The 21,386-nt window shown below is 45.4% G+C and overlaps 1 protein-coding gene across 3 annotated transcripts in view; it reads right to left on the bottom strand.

The window, feature by feature from the left end:
• The window catches only part of MCC (MCC regulator of Wnt signaling pathway), a 1,512,525-nt gene that overhangs the window by 243,341 nt on the left and 1,247,798 nt on the right, over nt 1-21,386 (bottom strand). For all 3 annotated transcript variants that reach the window (XM_078675515.1, XM_078675517.1, XM_078675516.1), the window contains one exon: nt 6,840-6,940. In XM_078675515.1, coding sequence (XP_078531641.1) covers nt 6,840-6,940 — 101 coding nt within the window. The remainder of the gene's footprint in view (nt 1-6,839; nt 6,941-21,386) is intronic.

The following is a 21,386-nucleotide window of genomic DNA, read 5'->3' on the forward strand; positions in this document are numbered from 1 at the left end:
AGTGCAAACACATGATCTGAGACCTGGAGATTGGGTGAGGACAAAGGTTCACCGAAGAAGGAACTGTCTGGTACCCAGGTGGCAGAAACCGACACAGGTGATACTTGTGACAACAAATACAGTGAAGTGTAGAGGTATAAAAAGATGGATTCATCCTAGTCATACTATACCTATACCTACACCTGAAAACTCTGATGAAGAGAGTGAAACAACAGATGATTCAGATTCTGAAGAAGAAGCTGAAGAAAATCCAGATATTGAAGATCGACAGGAAGGTCGACATCTGGAAAAGACATCAGTATATGAAGAATTGATTGAAAAAGATTTAGAAGTCATTGTTGTAAACTCTGAGGATGAAGATCTGCTAGAAAAAGAAATAGCAGAAGAATCTGGAAGAGAAACAAAAGAAACTAAAGAGTCTGATCAGGATCAAAAGGAAGACCAGGAGAGTATTGAAAAGCAGAAAAGAAACTCTGAAAGCAGGAATAAGAAATCTGAAGCTGGGAAGTTGAAGGTAATAGAAGAAGAGGACGAATTACCGAGTACCAGTGAGGAAAGTAAAGTTCCTAACGGAGTGAAGCTGCCGAGTAAAGAAGCGCCTGAGTCAAGAATTAGAATTTCTGACAGTGACTCTGGAGAGAGTGATGAAGATTTGCAAATAAGTAAATTAAGAAAGAGATCTTGGAAAAATGAATCGAATGTGACTGAGCCAAAGAAGAAAATTCTGAGAAAAGTTGATATTTGGCCAAATGAAAAAGGGGGATTGAGATACAAATTAATAAATAGATCAAAAGAACAAGTGAATGAGATTACTAGTCAGGAAGATCCAGAAAAGAAAGCAGAAGTAGAAAAGAAAATAGAAGTTATCTCTAGAAAAACAAAGAGAGTTTTAAAGCCAAACCAGAAATATAAGTCTCCTGAGTGGGCTTATATTATCATTCCACCTGTAGTTGAGATACATAGTAGCGGTCAGGAAGAAATTGAGGATTACAGTGACAATGATTGAAGTACTAATCATTTAGAATTTAGATTTTTGTTTTTTCTGGCATAAGGCTGAAGAAATTGTGTTAGGTGACACTAGGTCGAAGAAATTGTGTTTAGCTGGAAAAATAATTTGTGACGCAAGGTCGAAGAAAAGTTGTTAGAGGATCAAAAAAATATATATATTTTAAAAAGGGGGCTGTTTAAATTTTAGGTTTTACATTTAGACATATTTTAAAAATTTTGTTTTCTTTTTCTGTGATAAAGCTAGTGAAAATGCCTTTAGTTCTGAAACGTAGTACCTCGAAATGTTCCATTCTTAAAAATTGCTGCAAGATGACTCTGATATGTATGCTCATATTAATTCTGCTCTGGTTAGTCTTAGCTGTCATCTTTCCTTTCGGGATCGATAAGGAGATGTACAAGGTCAATATGACAAGCAAAGCTTTGGTTAGTCATAACAAACATAGTGCAACAAACAAAGATAACAAAGTTATTGATCACAGACCAGAGGCTCATCAAGACAGGTCTGTTAGTGATTTTTCTAGCAATACTTTTTCAAGACTTTTAGGTGAATATGTTAAGATTATGAGTGTCAAAGATTGTTATATCTGTGTAAAGTTGCCAGCTTCTGTTTCTGAGGGAGTGACATACAATATGCTTCCTCTTACTTATGGCATGAGTTGTAGTGTAATAGCTAGCTTATTTTATCAGACAGGTCGTTTGGAGTACTACTATTCCAATTACGATGACATTTTTGCTAATTTGAAAGTTGAGAAAGCTTTAAATAAACACAAACAAGCTAAACAGATGAGGGAATTCTTTTTAGTTACTAATGAACTTACCTATGAATATGCTTACAGAAATAATTTAACTTGTAAATTAAGAACTGAAGAAAAGACTTTCCTGAATCTTGTTGAGGAAAGGAGGGCAATTTATAAAAGAAATGAGATGGTCAAACAGACCAAATCCAAATTTTGGCAGAAGGAGGATGAAACGTTTAATGGCAAATCTTTTGATAATGTTGCAATTCACATAGATAAACCAATTAGTGGCAAGCTTTGCATTAGAAGAGATAACACACTTTTTGATAATTATTTTGTAGGAGCTAGCAATTATGAAGATACTTATCAGATCATGGGGGGGTTGGGGATTCAAAGGTGGCAAAGACCCAATTTTTCCTGGAATTTATTTTGTCTGTGGAGACAAAGCCTATTATAATCTCCCGGACCATTGGTATGGGACATGCTTTGTAGGTCTTGTGTTCCCAAAGATTTTTCACGTTGACAGAAATGCAGAAGGTTCCTTTGAAATCAATAATCATGTGAACAGATACAAAAGAGAAAGTTTCTCAGAGATTTTAGGAGACATTTTTGAAGCAGTGATACCTTTAGTAGGTGTTACCTTGAATGCAGGTAGAATCAGAAAATTGTCCACAATAGTTGACAGGTTATCAACTGACACAGCTGGTGGCTTCAAATTAGTAGATACTGAGGTCATTGCAATCAGATTGATGGTGATGCAAGATCGCCTTGCCCTGGATATACTCCTAGCAAAAGAGGGAGGAGTCTGTGGCATTTTGCATGTCCAACATTGTTGTACATATATCCCAGACGAAAGCAAAAACATTGAAATGTACATTAAGAACATCACAGAGATGCATTCGGAAATAGTCCCATTAGAAGAAGATGATTTTTCAGAACGTCTTTCCAAAAGATTTCAGGCTATTAAAACCTGGTTTCAAGAAATTGGTGGCAAGATTTTAACACCTTTGTTTGTAATAATTTTTGTGATAATTTTGATAAAGATCAGTTGTATGTTACATAAGAGGAAGAAGTACATGAAAGAAAAGAGAAGAATTTACAAAATCAGAAAGGAACAGGAGAAAGAGATAGAGCTGGAAGAATTTCGTAGAGCACAATATGATAGTTGCAAAGAAACAGCTGAAACAAATCTTTAGAAATACTAACACAGTGAAACCAAATCATGTTCATTCTAGATAAAATTTGCTAAATTGGGTGTGGTGTGGTGATTTGGAAATCACCAGATGAGGGAGTTGATGGAGCGAGTTTCAGAAATGCATTCATTTAAACTCGTGAAGTTACACTTCCATAGACGATTAATAACATTAATAATGATGTGTGTTTTGTGTTTATTAATTCAACCTAGATTAAAGTTGCACACACGAATACATGGGTATAACATTATATGTTTTATGTTGCAGCAAGTATGTTTATGAAAAAACTAATTAATTAACTTTGTTTGTTTGTCTATTTGTTTTATTAATAGCGGCTATTTAATTAATGGCATGTGCTTATTTTAAGTATGCTTTTGTCTACGTGGTGTCTTTTATTCATACAGATATGCGGAGAATCCTGCTGGACTAAGTGAAGAATGGTAGATATAAATGCTGCTTTATTTGTTTGCTTCAGCTAGGTAATATAGACTAAATGGGTTAATTATTAGTGGTGATGGGTGGGTAACAGAACAAATTTCATTTCTTGCATTAATTATTCTTTTATGTTTGTTTATATACTAGTTAACGTGAAAAGCGTTTTTGAGGCCTAATGCATTCATGATTGGGAAAAATTCTGCTCGGAGAAAAGCAAGAGTCCAAAATGTGGTCGATTCCCCTGTTGGAGTCATTATTGCAACAAAAGTGAAACATGACGAATTGACTGTTTTCTTTAGTCAAACAAGGCCAAGGCCAGGAACCGGCAGAGGAGTAGGACAAGCTGAGGAAGTTATGAACTATAATGTTGCAAACTAAAGGAAGCCTCGTAACTCGAAAAGCAAAGGACAATGGACTCTAAGAAAAAGACGGAACTAAGGTTCAGAAAATGTGATGACATGATGGTCTGCCATTTGACAGCCAATCGGACTCCAACTTGAGCAGAAAAATTATACGTTTTCATAGATTAGTTTAGCGTAGAAAGGTATAAAAACTCTTCCCCCGGGGAAGAGGCGGCTGCTTCTTGCTGACCTTTAGATGGGAGTGTTATGCTGCCGGACTTCTCTTGGAGCACGTAAGAGACTTTTAGAACTCTAAAGAATTTTATCCTTTATTCATTACATAGCAAGAGTAGTCAGAAACTTAGAATTTTAATGATGCCAAACTGCTATTTTCTATTAAAACTATGCTTTAAAAACTTACTTGAAACTGTCATTATCAAATTGCAAAGTTTTTAATAAAAATGCTTAATAAAAATCCTAATGCATTTTTCAAAATATAAGCTAATAAAACAAAACTTTGAATTTCAAGCTGGCCTTGTTATTTCATGAGTTTAGGTTACCGTTAGCAGATTTAATCGTCACAGTGGCTTAATTAATCATAGGGTTTGTTAAGGTATGATGTTACCGTATTACTGCAGTTGTATATAAATGTATATATTTTGTGAATAGGTTAATTAAGTCACATGATTCAGTTGGTCATAATATGTCATGTTAGTTTATGGGCCTTATGAATAATTTGTGGTAAATAGGTATTGTGGAGTTGGGTAGCGTTGCCTATGGCATATTTCCTATAGGCCGCTGGATCACTAGAACAGGGAGTGTTGAATGGGAGACCAATGTGGGATTTAAGGAGATTTTCAGGAACAGAAAGTATATCTATCTCACAATTTGGAGAATGCCTTGATTAGAGACAAAGTTTGACATCAGAATTGGCTTGACAGATAAGAGGAGAATATTTCACTCACATAAGGCATACACAGCAATATAAATACCTCTAAAATCTACCAGAAAATTGCTGCAGGAATAGGGAAGTCTGTTTACCAGGTTTCAAGAATTTTTCCTACCACAAACATGAATGCATTTCAGTTCCAATATGAATATATTAATACATCAATACAAATTATATTATGCACTATGTAGACAAGACTGCAAAATAGGTTTCATTATTATGTAAAACAAAGTATGGGCTCTTCTGGACAGAATATCCAAAGTTTTCGTTAATGCTGTGTCATTCCAACCAACCCCAGACCGCAGGCAATCTGAGGATACATCAGTAATGTGTCCAAACACATGCAATGTGAAGATCTAACAACCAACCAAAAATCACAAGGAGCAGATTCTTCCTTCCAAGGTGCTTACTTCTTTGGCACTGGAGCAAGTGTGAATTTGAGGATGCTGCTCTCTGATTAGCGGAGAGCAATCTGTCAGCCCATTAACCAATGAAAAAGAAGAGAGGCTTTACTGCTTGGGGTGTTGTGGTCTTCATTAGGGTAACCGAATAATTTGGATGTAGCTCGCTCAACTACTGCAGCCTAATAAAAGAGCTCAAGTTGACTGGAGTTTGCTGCCAAGGGACAAACATACCTTCATCTTTATCTTTTTGAAAACCAAGGTTAAAGATGGCTGCTCTTTCATATGTTCAAGAACTCTGCAAGAAGCTCTCCACAAGAACGCCAGATTACCGTTTTATTGGTGCAGATGCAGAGACTGATGCTTGGGAGCACCAATCAATTGTCCCTGTTGTGATTCTCCACATTACAGCTGCCATGCACTCGCTCCTCATGCCAACTAAAGATCAGAAGCCCTCTGACTTGGCTTTATGTGGCATAACGGGTTCACTTCAAGTTCAAGACACTATGCTTGAGCACAGGGGTTTCCACGGGCTGAAGTCAGTGTTTAATTTGTGCTGATGGTTGCACGTGGTTGGAACTGGCAGTCATTTTTTGGGATGGAGCTGGTTCCTTTTACTTAGTTTGGCCCAAAAGAAGAGAGAGAAAGGCAGAATAGGGAGAAAGATGAAGGAAATAAATAAGAACAATAGGAAAAAGGTGGCAAAGAGAGAAAGATGTCGCTTGAACACCAGTATGTATGAGTTCGACATTTATCGTTAGAGCTGTCCACAGATTATGCTGCCTGGCGCTACTGTACCTTGGAACATGAGACTGAAGATTTAGGCTACACACATCGAGCTGTACATGGGGAGCAAGACATACTGCTCAGCCATCTGTTTAGATTCCTGCACTTCCAAAAAGATATCTGCGTAAAGACCTCTTCTGACAGGAAGCTCACGAGGTGAGAGATGATGGTCACATATTTGGGACGGGAGAAACAAATCCCTTTTCACTGTACCCATACATTTCTGAGACAGTCTCCATTGCTGTCAAACATTTATCAGGCAGTAAAAGGACTGTCACACATTCAATGGCCTAGCACAGCAGACAGAAGAAGGAAAACAATAAGTGATATGGCGGAAGTCTGGCGTGGCGCTGTTTGTTAATGCCTTTTACCTCTGTTTAGTAAAGCACTAGACTAGGCCGCCACTAGCTCCAGGGCTGGGGCCACCACACACATGCAAGCTCTCGCACAGTTCACGTAGTAGCATCAGCGAAGCTCCCCGTTATAAGCAAGAGCTGCGCCCATTCAAGGTCACAAACACACAGTAAAACAATTAAAAATGCTTAATTGACTGGATATTCGATTTCTCTCACAGAAACTCTCCCACATTCTAAAAACAAATCAGTGCATGAAATCTTTAATACTCAGAAATAAAACGACACGGTGCTAAAATGACATTGTGATCTAATGTTTTGTTTTGGATTTGCAGGTATATTTGTTTCAAGCTTGATTCAAGCCTGTGCTGTTGACGGTAATACAGTCAACGAAAAACAGATAGTACTTCTCAGAAATATATTATCTTGTGTCTCTCGATTTTCAAAGGGTAAAAGAAATCCAATTATTAAACCTGTCAGACATCTTATAAGAAGCGACAGAAAATCAAAATCCCTCCTGGCTTTTCAGCTAGGTACCACCCCAAGCTGAAGAAAGGTAGTGAAACACCCACGGTAATAAAACAAAGAATGTCTGCAGCCAAACAGAGCACACAGAGCGGTACATGGTGTACTTACCCATGGACCCAACACCAGCAGCCCGGAACTGTCCAAGAATCAAACTCTGTTCACTTTCTGCCAAAGCAAGCAGCAACTCGTATGCTTCTATGCACTGTTCACTGAGGAGGGAGAAAGAAACAGGAGATTAGAACTAGTTACCATCACTCAATCCCCCAGGCACAAGTATGGCCTCCATCCTAAGTCAGACAACAATCTCATTCCACCATTTTGTGACTGCAGGTTCAAAGGCTGGCAATCACAGGCGGCTGAGGAGTCACACTCCAAAGTCTATGAACAGGTTAACCAAACATGCACTTTAGATGAGCTCATTGAGTAATAAACTTTATCTGAAGCGCAATCAATATAGTAGGTATGCGGGGTACTACTCTGCGGGTTCACTGGCTCATCTGAAGCTGGTTAAGTTCTGCCTAAACGTTGATTTTTCTGGAGCCAGAAGGGCTGTTTGCTTCAGTGTGATACCTAGAAACAGGTCGAAGACATTCCGCAATTGACCAGTGAAGCACTTTGGACCTACATCTTGCATGCTGTCGAGCATCCACCCAGAAGCAACCAAGGTAGCAACAGGGCAGGATACAGCCACCAATCCCAAAACACATACGTCTCTAAACCATTTCATATCCCATAAAATATGACGCAGGCAAAGTACACCTCAAAACACTACAGGAGACAACACAACACGTGGGCCTCAGTGTGAACTTCTTATGTGATGTGGCGGAGGAAAAGTCTAAGGGGTGTGAGAAAAGGGCACAAGAGTGGAATGGCAGCAAAAAGATGAGCGTAACTGGTATCGAACATTTTTATAAAAATGTTTACAAACATTATAGCGGGTGGAGCCAGCAGGCACTACAATGGTCATGGATCTTTGGGGCTCTTTGCTAGGCTCAAAATCTTTGAACTGTCTCCATACCGGGGTGGGTTGTGCAACACTGCATTAATGTGGTGGTGATACCTTTCTGGAGGCCTTCAATTTCTTCAGCCCTAAACACAGAGATGCATCTGTGCGGAGGAAGATGTTTCAATCACCACAACCTCCTTGCAGCTGCTCACTCACATAAGAGACAGGGAGCAGATGATGGAGCACCAGCAACTAAGTAGTTCAGAGACCCCCAAGGTATAGGAATACAGAGATGGCAGTAGCATCACATTAGTGGCTGTCTGGAGGAGGACATCCCAGGAAAGGACAAGCCAGAGGAGTACTGTTCCCAGTGAGGCACTCGCTTCCCAACCAAAGGAGAAGAGAGTTCCGACTACAAACATCCCATCAGAGGCATTGTCCTGTCTACAGACCCAACTTGGTAACTCTTCAGATTCTGACATCTGAGAGAGGGTATCTTGTGGTGGTGATATGTTGTCTGCGGCCACATGCTCCATTAAGTCCTGAGAAAGCACAGCAGTGAAGAAGAGGGAAAAGGACGATTTATTTGGTGGCGTGAGGGACTGCCCTGAGTTCTGGTATGAGAGACACTACTGAAGGACCACCTTACCTAATGGAGTACAACTAAATGCAGGAGAACAGGCACTCTTGCTCTCATTAAACACCCTACAATCTGACGTAGGGGAATAAAGTTTCACAGAGGGAATGGCTGTGCGTAAAAAGTGCATAATCTGTTGAGAATGATGTTTTCGTCAGAAAACACACTGATACAGCAAAGTGCAGGTTCAAAGCACCAGAGAGGTAAAATGCAGATACTGAAATGCAGGTACGAGAGATGCAGTCTGTTATATCTTACTGTTTGGTATAATGCACCCTCCCCATTGATGTTCTCTTCCCTGCTGCTCAGCCAGAGTGTGAGGTCACTGGAATGTTGAGAGTGTTGGTGTTTGGAAGAGGGGCTTAAGGGTAGTGGAAAGGGAGAGGAATGTGGGTTGGTGGGAGTACTAGGTGATAAAAACACAATAGTTTGTGAAATAATCAAATCATTTTAGGACTTTCAAAACAGAGATGAGAGAGAGCATGTGTTTTTGTCAGTATGTGCATCCAAAAATCCGAAGTTAAGTCCAACAGACACCTCACCATACCAAACTGAAGTCTCCTGTACTCAAGTATTCATCAGAAAATATATTAATTAGGGGGGTCTAGCACCCTAAACACCCCCACAAAGCTACGCCCATGCTTTGAACTGAAGACATAACTTGAAGAATAAACCTACAATCATATCTACATGACCTGACTATGTGGCTTCCTTTGCTACAACACTGGCAACGACTGGAGAACGGCGTGTGGAAGAAAGTAAAGAGAAACTGAATCTACAGAAAAAAATAGGAGGAAGACCAAAATAAAAAAAAATTGAAGCTGGAAGGAAACAAACACCCGGGGAGCCTCACCAGTGTCCTTTACACCAGACAGCCCACAGACAAGCCTAATTTTGGATGTGTATCTGTTATTTAAGTGAATTGGCAGCATTTAAGTGAATTTGTACCATTCAATTGGAATCTTGAGGACTATTGGAGACCAGCCACACCACCAATTACCCTGAGGACCCATGCATGTGAGCAGATTTTGACTGATGGATACCCATATGGATGACCGCTGAGGATTTAGGCAGCCGACCAAATCCCTGAGGCATTTCGGTGGCATTCATCGCACACGGAGGTACAGGGTTATTTTTAGGAAAAGAAACCCGGGGAGGTGCACACACTATTCTGAGGCTTACTGTTGGCTCAAGCAAGGAGACGCCTTCCGTGGCGACCGCGTGCCTTGGAACAAGCTGAGAAGAACCCGCTTGAGCGAGAGGTCTTCTTTGTTGCGGTCATGAACACCGTGGTGCAGTGGAGCGCTCATGTCATCTTCATTTTGGCTAGCAGACTGAGTGCTGACAATAACGCAACCCCAGGCAACATGGGCATGACTTCGCAATGACGACATCACGCTGACGTGAGGACGCTATCTTGGATCAGGGATTTCTATATAGAAAAGAGCTTACAGTGTGTAATTCATAGCATTCGTTTGTTTCCCTGTAGTTGGCAGTTAACAGAGATAATTTGAGGCAAATATACAAGAGAGTGGCACACGGTGGTACATTGGAGCAATACACCATTCCCAGATTTAATGTGAAGTGGCACATTTAATGGACAGTGAGTGACTGTGATGCCGCTATTCCTGGTGGGTGGCAAGCTTTGTTGTCTGGTTGACTGGAAGTCCAGAATGTGGCTGGCAGGTGCAATCCGCATTCTGTGAGGATGGTTAGTGGCCCGGAGGGGAAATTTGTGCAACAGTGGAACCAGTTAGTTGCAGAAACATTGAGACTTCATGTACGTTTATTAACCAGTGTCGACATACATGAGAGCGACACTCTGGGTATGATGTTCGTGTCAGAGGTCGTTAACAGGTGGTGGCTCCTTGGGTTGTTACCAGAGTATATGTTTTTAATTCTCTCCCCGGTCCTGTTGTGTATGCAGAAGGGGTTTTGTGTTGAGTGAAATGTTGGGGTCGTGTTGAGTATTCTCCCCGGTTCTGTTGTGTATGCAGAAGGGGGAGTGTGTGTTGAATGTTCGGTCCCTGGTCCTGCAATGCATATTTAGCTGTAATGCAGTAGAGGGTAGGAGTAGCCCTAGTCCTGTGTGAATGCAGCAGGGGGTGTAGTGTGTCTGTGACTTTTACCCCTGGTCCTGTCTGGAGGCAGTAGGGAGGAGAAGGGAGTGTTTCGGATCTTGATATTATACAGTATAGGGTCAGTGTTAGTTCTCTGGTCCTGCTTAAATGAATTTGTGTTGTGTGGGGAACGTGGAGTTAGTTTCCCCCGAAGTATGAGCAGCAGAGGGCATTTGTGTTCCTCGGTCCTACTCATGTGAATTTGTGTTGTGAGGGGAACATGAAAGTTGGTTTTCCTCGTAGTGTGAGCAGTAGAGGGCGTTTTGTGTTCCTGGTCCTGCCAAGAAATCTAAAGTGTTGTGGAAGGGAACGTGTAGTAGTTTCCCCTGATGGATGAGCAGAGAAGTTTTGGGTTGTCTGTTTGACCTCTTCTGTTTATTTCTTTGGAATGATATTGATACATTGTACAACGTATTGCCTGAGGATTTTACCAGCTTACGTCCATTGTATTTTTTGTTGTCTCTATAAGGGGTAGATGTGTTGTATCCTTCTGTTTGGTATAATCGATCTCCCAGCAGATGTGCCTGCAGAAGTGCTACAGATAAGCCTATGTACTGTCTTGTTGCCACACCATCAGGAGAAATGAAAGAAATGGTGGGAAGAACCTAGGCCCTTTACCAGAAAGCCGATGATAGTGATTAACACAATGGAATGGATGGATCTCATCCTCTGAGAGGCCATACAGCACAAGGAAGTGAAAACAAAGAAGGCCCTGCAAAGTATTAAGCAGGACTTGAAAGCAAAAGGACTAAGTGGGTTCATCATGAAGCTAAGAGTCGATCATAATAGTAAAATACGTGTTTTCAAATGTGGATTCTGCTAGGTGCTCCTTAGCAATCAAAGCCACGACTATGGTTGATTTTTTGTTGACAGAATGTTTATGTCTTGAGGAGGTGTGTGGATGGGCAAGGCACAACTGGCCTCCTGGGTGGTGTGGGCTTAGGATTAACTCCTCTGGAGGGGGAGGGAGTGTTGGGATTTGAAGGTTAGCTTCTTGTGTGCACTTCATTCCCTTTTCTCTCAGCTCTTACTTTCTTCATTTGGCTCTGTTAGCCGTAGTGACTTCTATGGCGATTTCTGTGGCAGACTCATGCTTACTTTGAATTTGTGGTGCTGTTTATCGTTACTATAGTTCTGAGTCAGCACCGCTGGGCCTACCGAGATGTAGAGGGATTGTATGTTTTGACAGTATTTAATACACACAGTTCACGCTAAAAAACATTACAGATGGGATTTCAAATATTTAAATACACTATGAAACTTTCCAAGCTTCAAACTCCCAGGAGTATTATTACTTCCAGGAGATTGGAATGAAGAATGATGCAGTCAACGATCTTAAGGAAACTAAGAAATGCAATTCTTCAGGCTCTGGATCAAAAACGAGTTTGAGTGGCAAACAAGTTTGTAATGAGAGAGTATATTTGTGAATATTTTACGTAGAGGACGTAATGTATGTCAAAAATCATATCAATAGAACTCGTCACATTCTTAGCAAGAGAAAAGAGAACTTGTTTGTAAAGATTTTAAGACAATACTTGGAGGTCTATGTATAGGCAGACCTATTGCACAAGTTACTACTTGTGTAACGATATATCTGTAAGAGACATTAGTTAGTGATAGATTCCTTACCTTAGAATATCCCCAGGCGTCAGACTGGATCCGGAAACATTTTGCATAGCAGTACCCTTGCGCGTCGGTAGGCGTCGTCTGCGGATCCGCGTCTGTCGTCGGCGTCGTGGGCGCCGTGAAGACGTCGTCGGAGTACTTAGACGCCGCCTCCGCGTGCTGACGTCAGTTCTTAGACACAGCTTTTCCGCGCCAGAAGCGCCGAGCCATGTTAAAAACCAACACTGGTGACATTGAAACTAGGGCCCGGAAAGGGGATGACCTTAACCCTAGATATCGGTTCGCAGACGGAGAGGATGGGTGGGTCGGTAAGGAATCTATCACTGACTAATGTCTCTTACAGATATATCGTTACACAAGTAGTAACTTGTGCATCTGAAAGAGACACGTTAGTGATAGATTCCTTACCTTAGAATAGATACCCCAGCAATACCAACCCTGCTGGTGGGTCTACAAACCAATAATCACACCAGAAAGTCCTGGAGGATGGAATGGCCAAAGAAGCCATCCCTCCGGACTTGACTGTCCAGACAGCAGTGTCTTGCAAACGTGTGCAGCGAGGCCCACGTAGCTGCCTGGCAAATGTCCTGCAAGGGCACTCCCCGGCCCAGGGCAGTTGTAGTCGCCGTGGCCCGGGTGGAATGAGCCCGCAATCCAACAGGGGGCTCCTTTTTAGTCAAGGAGTAACATGCCTGGATACACAAGATGATCCACTGAGAGATGGTCCGCTTGTGCACCGCTTTTCCCTTCTTAGCGCCCACGTAACCAACAAAGAGTTGGTCATCCACCCGGAACTGGCGTGTGCGATCCAAATAGAATGAAAGCGCACATTTTGGGTCCAGACGGTGGAGCCGCTCTTCCTCTTTAGAGGGATGCGGTGGCGGAAAGAAGGCGGGCAAGGTGATAAGACTGCCCGATGTGGAAGGCCGTTACAACCTTGGGCAGGAAAGATGGCTTCAAAGTAAGAAGATGGAGAGGACAGTTGTGAAGTGGCTCAAAGGGAGCACATCAGAAACGTAAGAACAAGGTTCAAGTCCCACTGAGGCATCACAAACGGAACAGGAGGGAACGTGTGTGTGATGCCCTTCAGAAAGCGATTTACAATAGGGGACTTGAACAAAGAAGGTTGATCAGGCAGCATTAGAAAGGCTGAAAGGGCAGAAAGGTAGCCCTTGACAGTGCCCAGAGCAGAGCCCTGCTGGGCAAGAGAAAGAAGGAAGAGAAGAACCTCTGAAAGAGGGTCAGCAAGAGGATCCACAGCCTTTGCTGTGCACCATGCCACAAATCTGTTCCACCTGCAGGCGTATACCGACTTTGTGGAGGGACGCCTGGCTGCCAGAATGACATTACAGACTTCAGGAGGCAAGTCAAATGGCCTCAACTGTCGCCGCTCAATCTCCAAGCATGGAGGTGGAGACTGGACAGGTTCGGGTGGAGGACCGTCCCCTGTTGCTGCGACAGAAGGTCCTCCTGAAGAGGCAGACGAACCGGGGGATCGACTGACATACTGAGTAGCTCTGGATACCAGTACCTTCGTGCCTAGTCTGGAGCCACAAGGATGACTTGTGCCCGGTCACGCTTGATCTTCTTCAGAACTCTGGGCAGAAGTGGTATAGGCGAAAAGGCGTACAACAGACCGCAACTCCACACGTGACGAAAAGCGTCGCCAAGCGAGTGCCGCCTTGGAAATTCCAACGCGCAGAACTGATGACATTGCGCGTTCTCTTCGGTGGCGAATAGATCTAACTAATGCTCTCTCCATCGCTGAAAGAGGCCTTGCGCCACGTCCGAGTTCAGACGCCATTCGTGATCCATCATGCACCGACGGCTGAGTTCGTCCGCCCTGGCGTTCAGAGAACCTGCCAGGTGTTGAACCACCAGGGTCACGCCCTGATGTTCCAGCCATTGCCAGAGGCGCAGAGCCTCCTGGCAAAGGGTCCACGACCCCACCCTGCCCTGTTTGTTGCAGTACCACATGGCGGTGGTGTTGTCCGTGAACACCTGCACTACACTCCCCCGGACAGAGGGGAGGAATGCCTTCAGTGCTAGACGAATCGCCCGCAGCTCTAAAAGGTTGATATGGAGCCGGGACTCCGCCGGAGACCAGAGGCCTCTGATCTCCGCCTCTCCCATGTGGCCTCCCCAGCCCTGGAGGGACGCGTCCGTCACAACTACGTGCTCCGGTTGGGGAAGGGAGAGGGATCTGCCGCTGACCCAATCGCGGTCCGTGAGCCACCACTGCAGCTGTCTTGTAGTGCCCTCCGAGATCAGAACATGGTCGGAAAGGTTGCCCTGATGCTGGGCCCTCTGAAACTTCAGGTCCCACTGCATAGCCCGCATCCGCCACCGAGCGTGATGCACCAGAAGGATGCAGGAGGCCATCAGCCCCAGAAGCCGCAGCGTCAACCTGACCGAGACCCGGGATAAAGGCCGAAAGAGTGGAATCAGAGCCTGAATATCCCGGACCCGCTGTTCGGGAGGATAAACCCGAAACTGCGCCGAGTCGAGAACCGCTCCGATGAAGAGGAGCTTCTGAGAGGGGCACAGGTGTGACTTCGGCACACTGATGGAGAACCCCAGCTGATGCAGGAGGTCTGCCGTCGTCTGGAGGTGGCTGACGACTGTCTGGAGCGAGCCTGCCTTCAACAACCAGTCGTCGAGGTAGGGGAAGACTGAAACCCCTAACCTGCGCAGATGAGCTGCGACCACCGCCATCACCTTTGTAAACATCCGTGGGGCGCTGGTAAGGCCGAAGGGGAGCATGGTAAACTGAAAGTGCTCATGGCCAACTGTGAACTGCAGGTAGCGCCGGTGGGCCGGCAGGACGGGGATGTGGAAATAAGCGTCCTGCAAGTCCAACGCTACCATCCAGTCTTCTGGGTCCAGGGCAGCTAGGACCTGAGCCAGTGTCAGCATTTTGAACTTCTCCTTCCGGAGGAAGCGGTTGACGTTCCGGATGTCCAAGATAGGGCGTAGGCCCCCTTCGCCCTTCTTGGGTACCAGAAAGTAGTGGGAGTAACAACCACACCCTACTTCTGGCCCAGGAACGCGCTTGATGGCCCCCTTGGCCAAGAGGGCCGTAACTTCCACCTGCAGAAGTCGCAAATGATCCCCCGATACTTGGTGGCATTGCGGTGGCATGGCTGGAGTGGTCGTCTCGAAGGGGAGGGAGTAGCCCCATCGGACGATTTGCAGCACCCACCTGTCCGAAGTGACAGTGTGCCAGTGGAGGAGGTGATGGCGAACCCTGCCCCCCACTGGCGACACATGGGCCTGAAAGCACAGACTAGGAGGGTTTTGAGGCGGATGCTGCGGGGGAAGGTGTGGACTGACCTCGCCGCTGTCCCCGACCGCCGCCACGGCGGTTTCCACGGCCGCCACCGCGTTGGGTATTACCCTGCGGCGCGTGGCTGGCAGCACGTGTGGGTATACCCCTTCCGTGGCCACGAAAGGAGTGAAAGGCAGCCGATTGCTGCGCGGGGCCGAGAGGCCCAAGGACTTGGCCGTAGCCCTGGAGTCCTTAAAGCGCTCAAGCGCATGGTCTGCCTTGTCGCCAAAAAGGCAACAGCCATCAAACGGCATGTCCATGAGTGTATTCTGGACATCAGCTGAGAAGTTGGCGGATCTCAACCAGGCATGGCGACGAATCGCCACCATCGTTGCCATCGCTCTGCCCAGTGAGTCAGTGGTATCCAGTCCACACCGAATAGAATAACGTGCCGCATCTCGGCCTTCCACAAGGGCTTGGCCGAGTTTAGCCCGTACCTCCAACGGGCATTCTGGCAGCACGTCCGCGACCGTATCCCACAGGGAGTGGGTGTAGCGGCCCAAGAGGCATGCGGTGTTGGAAGACCGCAGTCCCAAACTTAGGGAGGAGAATACCTTCTTGCCGTATTGCTCATACCTCTTGGATTCCCTGTCAGGCGGAGCCGACGGGAATGCGGTCTGAGAATTGGAGGCCTGGATCACCAGGCTCTCAGGGGTGGGGTGGGTGGACAGGAAACAAGGGTCGCCCGGGGCCGGGCGGTGGCATCTGGCCACGTTCCTATCTACAGGCGAACCTGTAGCGGGCCTGGACCAAGTGCCCAAAAGAACGTCGGTCAAGGCCTCATTAAATGGCAGCAGAGGCTCAGCCGAGCTTGACTGCAGTTTAAGGACCTCAGTGAGGAGGTTAGTCCTCACGGCCGCGACGGGGAGTTCAAGGCCCAAGGCCTTGGCCGCCCGCGTCAGCACCACACTATAGGCAGCTCCCTCCTCCGTAGCCACGGTAGGAGGGGAGACAAAGCCAGTGTCAGGTGATGTGTCCAGACCACTGGCATCCCAAAGTTCACCTGTCCAGTCCTCTTGGGACTGACACTCCTGTGTCAGAGGGTCCTCAGACCCCTCCCAATCCCCCTCATCACCCATCTCCTGGTACCCAGGGGTGTCAAATGATGGGGCCGGCTCATGAAAGGTAAACTCTCCGAGCGCCGGAGCCGAGTCGAGGGAGGCCTCGGGGACGGCGCCGCCCGAAGACGGCCCCGGGGGTGACACCTGAGGGACCGGCGCCGGGGAGGTCGTGAGGTCCACCGGCGATGACCCGGATCCGGAACCGGATCCAGTGGGGCCCAGCGGCGCCGGACCCAAAGGCGCCGGCGGCGCCGAGGCCGAAGCACTCTGTGGCGTCAGGGCCTGAGCCCACGACCCGCTAGGGCCCCCAGACGGGTCCGCTGGGCCCGAAGGCGCCGCGGAGCCCACCGGGGGAGTGAGGGACCTCATGGCCATGAGGAACCGCTCGATCTCCTCCTGTGTCGCGCGCGCGGCCCAGGGACCGGAGGGTATGGGGCCGGGCGCGGCGCCTGCGACTCCGACGGAGCCACGTGGGCGGTGTCACCTGAACACCCGGCCGCGTCGCGTGAGCATCGGGGGGAGTCGGAAGAGCGATGACGTCTCTTCGACTTCTTGTGCTTACCTGACGACTTCGACCCAGAGGAATGATGTCGACTCCCGGAGTTATGATGGCTCCGCTCCCGCGACCGGTCCCTCGACCTCTGTCCGGACCGGGACCTCTCTCGGCGCGGCGCCGACTGCCGGAGTTCGAGTCACTTGCGGGACCGCTCCCGCCTAGCTTTCGAAGTCAGGGCCCGGCAGTCGGAACAGGTCTTATCCTCGTGGTTGACGCCGAGACAGTGGAGACACCGACGGTGAGGGTCCGTGACCGACATCAGTCGGTCGCAATCCTCACAGTGCTTAAAACCTGGCATCCCTACCGGCACCGTTCGGAGTCGAAGACTCGAAAAAGAACAATCAAAAGAGATAAAAAAAGTTTAGTAAAAAAAGACTAAGGTACCACTTTTTCCGGATCTGCGCTGCTGGCGCGGAAAAAAGAAGAACTGACGTCAGCACGCGGAGGCGGAGTCTAAGTACTCCGACGACATCATCACGGCGCCCACGACGCAGACGACAGACGCGGAGCTGCAGACGACGCCTACCGACGTGCAAGGGTACTGCTACGCAAAAAGTTTCTGGATCCAGTCTGACGCCTGGGGATATTCTAAGGTAAGGAATCTATCACTAACGTGTCTCTTTCAGATGTTAAATGTACTGCTTAATGTACTAGGTTAAGTCTTAGCATGTACTGGCAAAGAGATGCCTTTCTGCCATCCAAGCCTGTATGAGAAGTAATTATATGAAGCTCAGTGCCAACAAGACTGAAATAATTGTATTAGGTCAGGACAGTTTGTGGAATCCTGAGTTCTCCCGTATAGAGAGAGACCTGCTCCAGGTAAAAAGTCTTAGCTTCTGTATGGATATGAGCAACAGCTGAGATGAGGTCATCTCGGTTTTGCGTTCCTGTGAACATCAGCTGAGGCTGTAAAAAAAAAAAATCTTCCCTTTACTACTTCCCCATCCCAGAGCCCAAGCAGAGGGTACAGGAAGTCAATTCAGAATGGAGTAGTGTAACATCTGCTACCTCGTACTTCCTTTTGTATTGATCCAACGTTTGCAGGTAGATCAAAATACAGTGGTCAGAATCCTACATAACCTGGGGAAGTTGGACCACGTATCAGAAGCCCCCTGTATGCTGCATCAAATTCAGGTCCATGCACTCTGCCTTGTGTCCTGGACAGCCTTTGGGGTTGGGCCTAGGTATATCTGCACCAAACTCCACCACATCTCCCTGCATGGATTCTCCTCTCAGACACTCCTTTTCCTTATATTGACCCCGCACTTCAAGTATGCTCATGTAGAAAGCAGGCCCTTCTAAGGTATAATGTCACAGCTCTGGCGCCAGATACTTATCACTCTACAGCATAATGGTAACTTTTCTAGGGTTTTTTGTAAGTCTTTAAAGTGGATCCTTTTCTGCTAGTGAATGTTTTGATATGTACTTATCCCTCTGGGTTTTTCGTAATTGTAATGAAAAGATGCCTTTGGATTAAAGTTTGCTTACATGTAGTTGACTCACCCAAACATTGGCAAAGCCAATAGGTCTGGCTTTAAAGGAATGTTGTAGGGTAATGTGAAGCATTACAAATATATAGCATGGGGATATATTTATGTGTGGAAGCAAAGATCTGTAGAATAATATTGGTGTAGGTTAAAAGGTCAGGTGCCATATGCACTGTCAAGCCAGACCTAAAAATCTATGTAGGCTTATGACTGTCCTCCTCCATCTGTGCTTCTGCCAGAGAAAAAATAAACATAAATGATCTAGTTATCCAAGACATTACAAAGTCATGTGTAGGCCCCTGAAAATTCAAGCTCAGGCAGCTGGATAAATAAATAAAATGATCACAGCTGTGCTGGAGACAAGCACTTTTTTTTGTGGAAGCACACACTTTCTGCCCAATCAAAACGTGCTCATGGGCTCCTATTTGGATGTAGTCAAAAACCCCTCTTGGGGTGATTCTCACATAATTGTCTGGCGATGGTTGTGCTGTCATGCCAGACTATAAAAAGGGAGAAAAAAACACGGCATAGTACAAATTTGCATAGGTTTTCTTTTTGTCTTTCTACTTTTTTTTCTAAGTATCAGACAATTTAAATATTAAAGTGCTAAGGATTGAATATTGTCATTGTTCAGGATCTTGAGGTAAGGAACTTAGCACTACAGATTAATGCTGACAATATCTATGATAGCTAAACGTGTATATTATTTTTGCTTTTAGTACGCAAAAACATAAAAATCTAGATATAGGTCTGGAGCGAGTGAAGCAGAAGACTCGTCCATGACATTTCAGTCTTATGCATGTCTGCTAGAGGGGTGCCCTTAAAATGAACTATCTTTTGCTTCTGAGCCACGTAAATACGAGTCTGCCTTCAATGATTCACTCCTGAAATCAGTGTACGAAATCTAAGCAAAGCCCTATTGGAATGTAAAAATAAGCATCCTTCATGCCAGGTTGTACACAGGGAGGAATTCATCATGTTTGCAAGCAGAATATAACCCAGGTATGAAAAGGTGACCTTCCTTTCTTAGCACTGAAACCCACAAAACAGATTTCATATAAAATATGTGTGTGCTGCCTTTCTCATTCCCATCTCAGCTCGCTTCATGACCTTGTTGGTGTCTGAAAATTAAAGTACTCAGGCAGAGGCATGTCTGGAACATTTCACGGTCGCCTTTCTTGACAAGAAGTAGCATCCTAACAAGACTGGGCACTTGAAAAGGCACTTAACTTTAATCCTCAAGGTGTTGACAACTGTGCGGCTGTGCTTTTAAATTAAGTATACCATTAAGGGTTTGTGTTTAAAACAAAATTGATGGAATAGAAAAACAAAAACGCCCCTACATTTAAAAATGTCATCATATGAGCGAACTGGCATTGCAAATATGTTTCATAGTCTTTCTGCAAGTGTTTTTTTTAAAGATGAATTTGCATGAATTTCGAGATGAACCAAAATAATGTATCTGAAAACATGTTTATGGAGCAAAATCACAAAAACGATGGTGTCACAAAGCATTCACTAAGGCCTAACAATAGCAGACTTGCACAATAGTGAGTACCTGGTTAGGCAGGAAAGATTGTCCTAAACTGTATTTTGACGTGTTAAGGCCTTTGAATCCTAAATAGATCCCCAATTAGTCCATTCCAGAGATAAGCTGCCAAACGCAACAAAAAAGTGGCAAAGCGAATAGGTCTGGCTTTAATGTGCTAACGCATAAACACAGGCACTCACAAATGTTATTTAGCACATTAAAGACCAACCAAGAATTGTTTTTTCCGGTAGGGTTGTAGGTGACATCACCCCATGTAGGCAAAACGGGACACGTATTAAATGGTGCGTAAAAAAATCTGAGAAACTACACCGCATAGTGGTGATAGCCGGTACCAAAGTGATATCCCGCTGCCTCGCAATTGAGGCTCCTCCTGAAAGTACCATAAATGATTTTGAGGAACTTGGTACTATAATCAAGAAATCCCTTACCAATAACAAGGGCACAACTAAACGGGAAACGCTAGGCTGGTTCGACCAAGCTTGTACTTTGGCGCTAAAAGCCCTCAAGATGGCTCTATCTAATCTCCCTAGAGATAGGGAAGTGGTTAAAACTCTGAGAGCCAAATACAACACTGAATTGAAGCGTAGGAAACAAGAACTTAGAGAACAAGCCTGGGATGACCTGAATAAAGCCGCAGCGCTCCGGGATAGTAAACTGTTCTGGAGCACAATTAATAGTCCATTCCTCCAGAAGGAAGAATTTCCAGTCCTCACTGCCCAAGTAAGTGAAGATAGTTGGGTTCTACATTTTACTGGGATTTTTGACCCAATTAGGGAGATCCAAGATAATACCTGTAATAACCCCATTACTCCATCTCAGACATTGGGAATTACCCTTCATGAAGTTGACATGGCAATTAATACCAGCAAAGGGGGGAAGGCCCCAGGACCTGACGGGGTCCCGATCGACCTCTATAAATACGACCTGGCCCTGTGGAGCCCACTATTGACTAGAGTTTTTAATGCCGCTGTCGACTACAACACCCCGGCAACGTGGAGTGAATCCATAATCATACCAATCTAATAGAAGGGAGATAGAGGAGAGGCCAAGAACTACCGCCCTATCTCCCTTCTGGATTCCTTACTTAAAATCATGAGCAGGGTCCTATTGATACGCCTGGAAGAATGGGCCGAAGATAATAATATCCTCGCACCATCCCAACATGGCTTTAGAGAGGGACTTGGCACAATAGAACAGTGTATCAATCTAAATCTGTTAGTAGGAAAATACACTAAGGCCAAACCGGGTTCCTTATTCCTATGTTTTGCGGACCTTTCTAGTGCCTTTGATCTAGTGGATCACACCCTGTTGTGGATAACCTTGCTTGATATGGGTGCACCCC

This window comes from Lissotriton helveticus, chromosome 2_1 (assembly GCF_964261635.1).
Source record: "Lissotriton helveticus chromosome 2_1, aLisHel1.1, whole genome shotgun sequence".
Taxonomy (NCBI): Eukaryota; Metazoa; Chordata; class Amphibia; order Caudata; family Salamandridae; genus Lissotriton; species Lissotriton helveticus.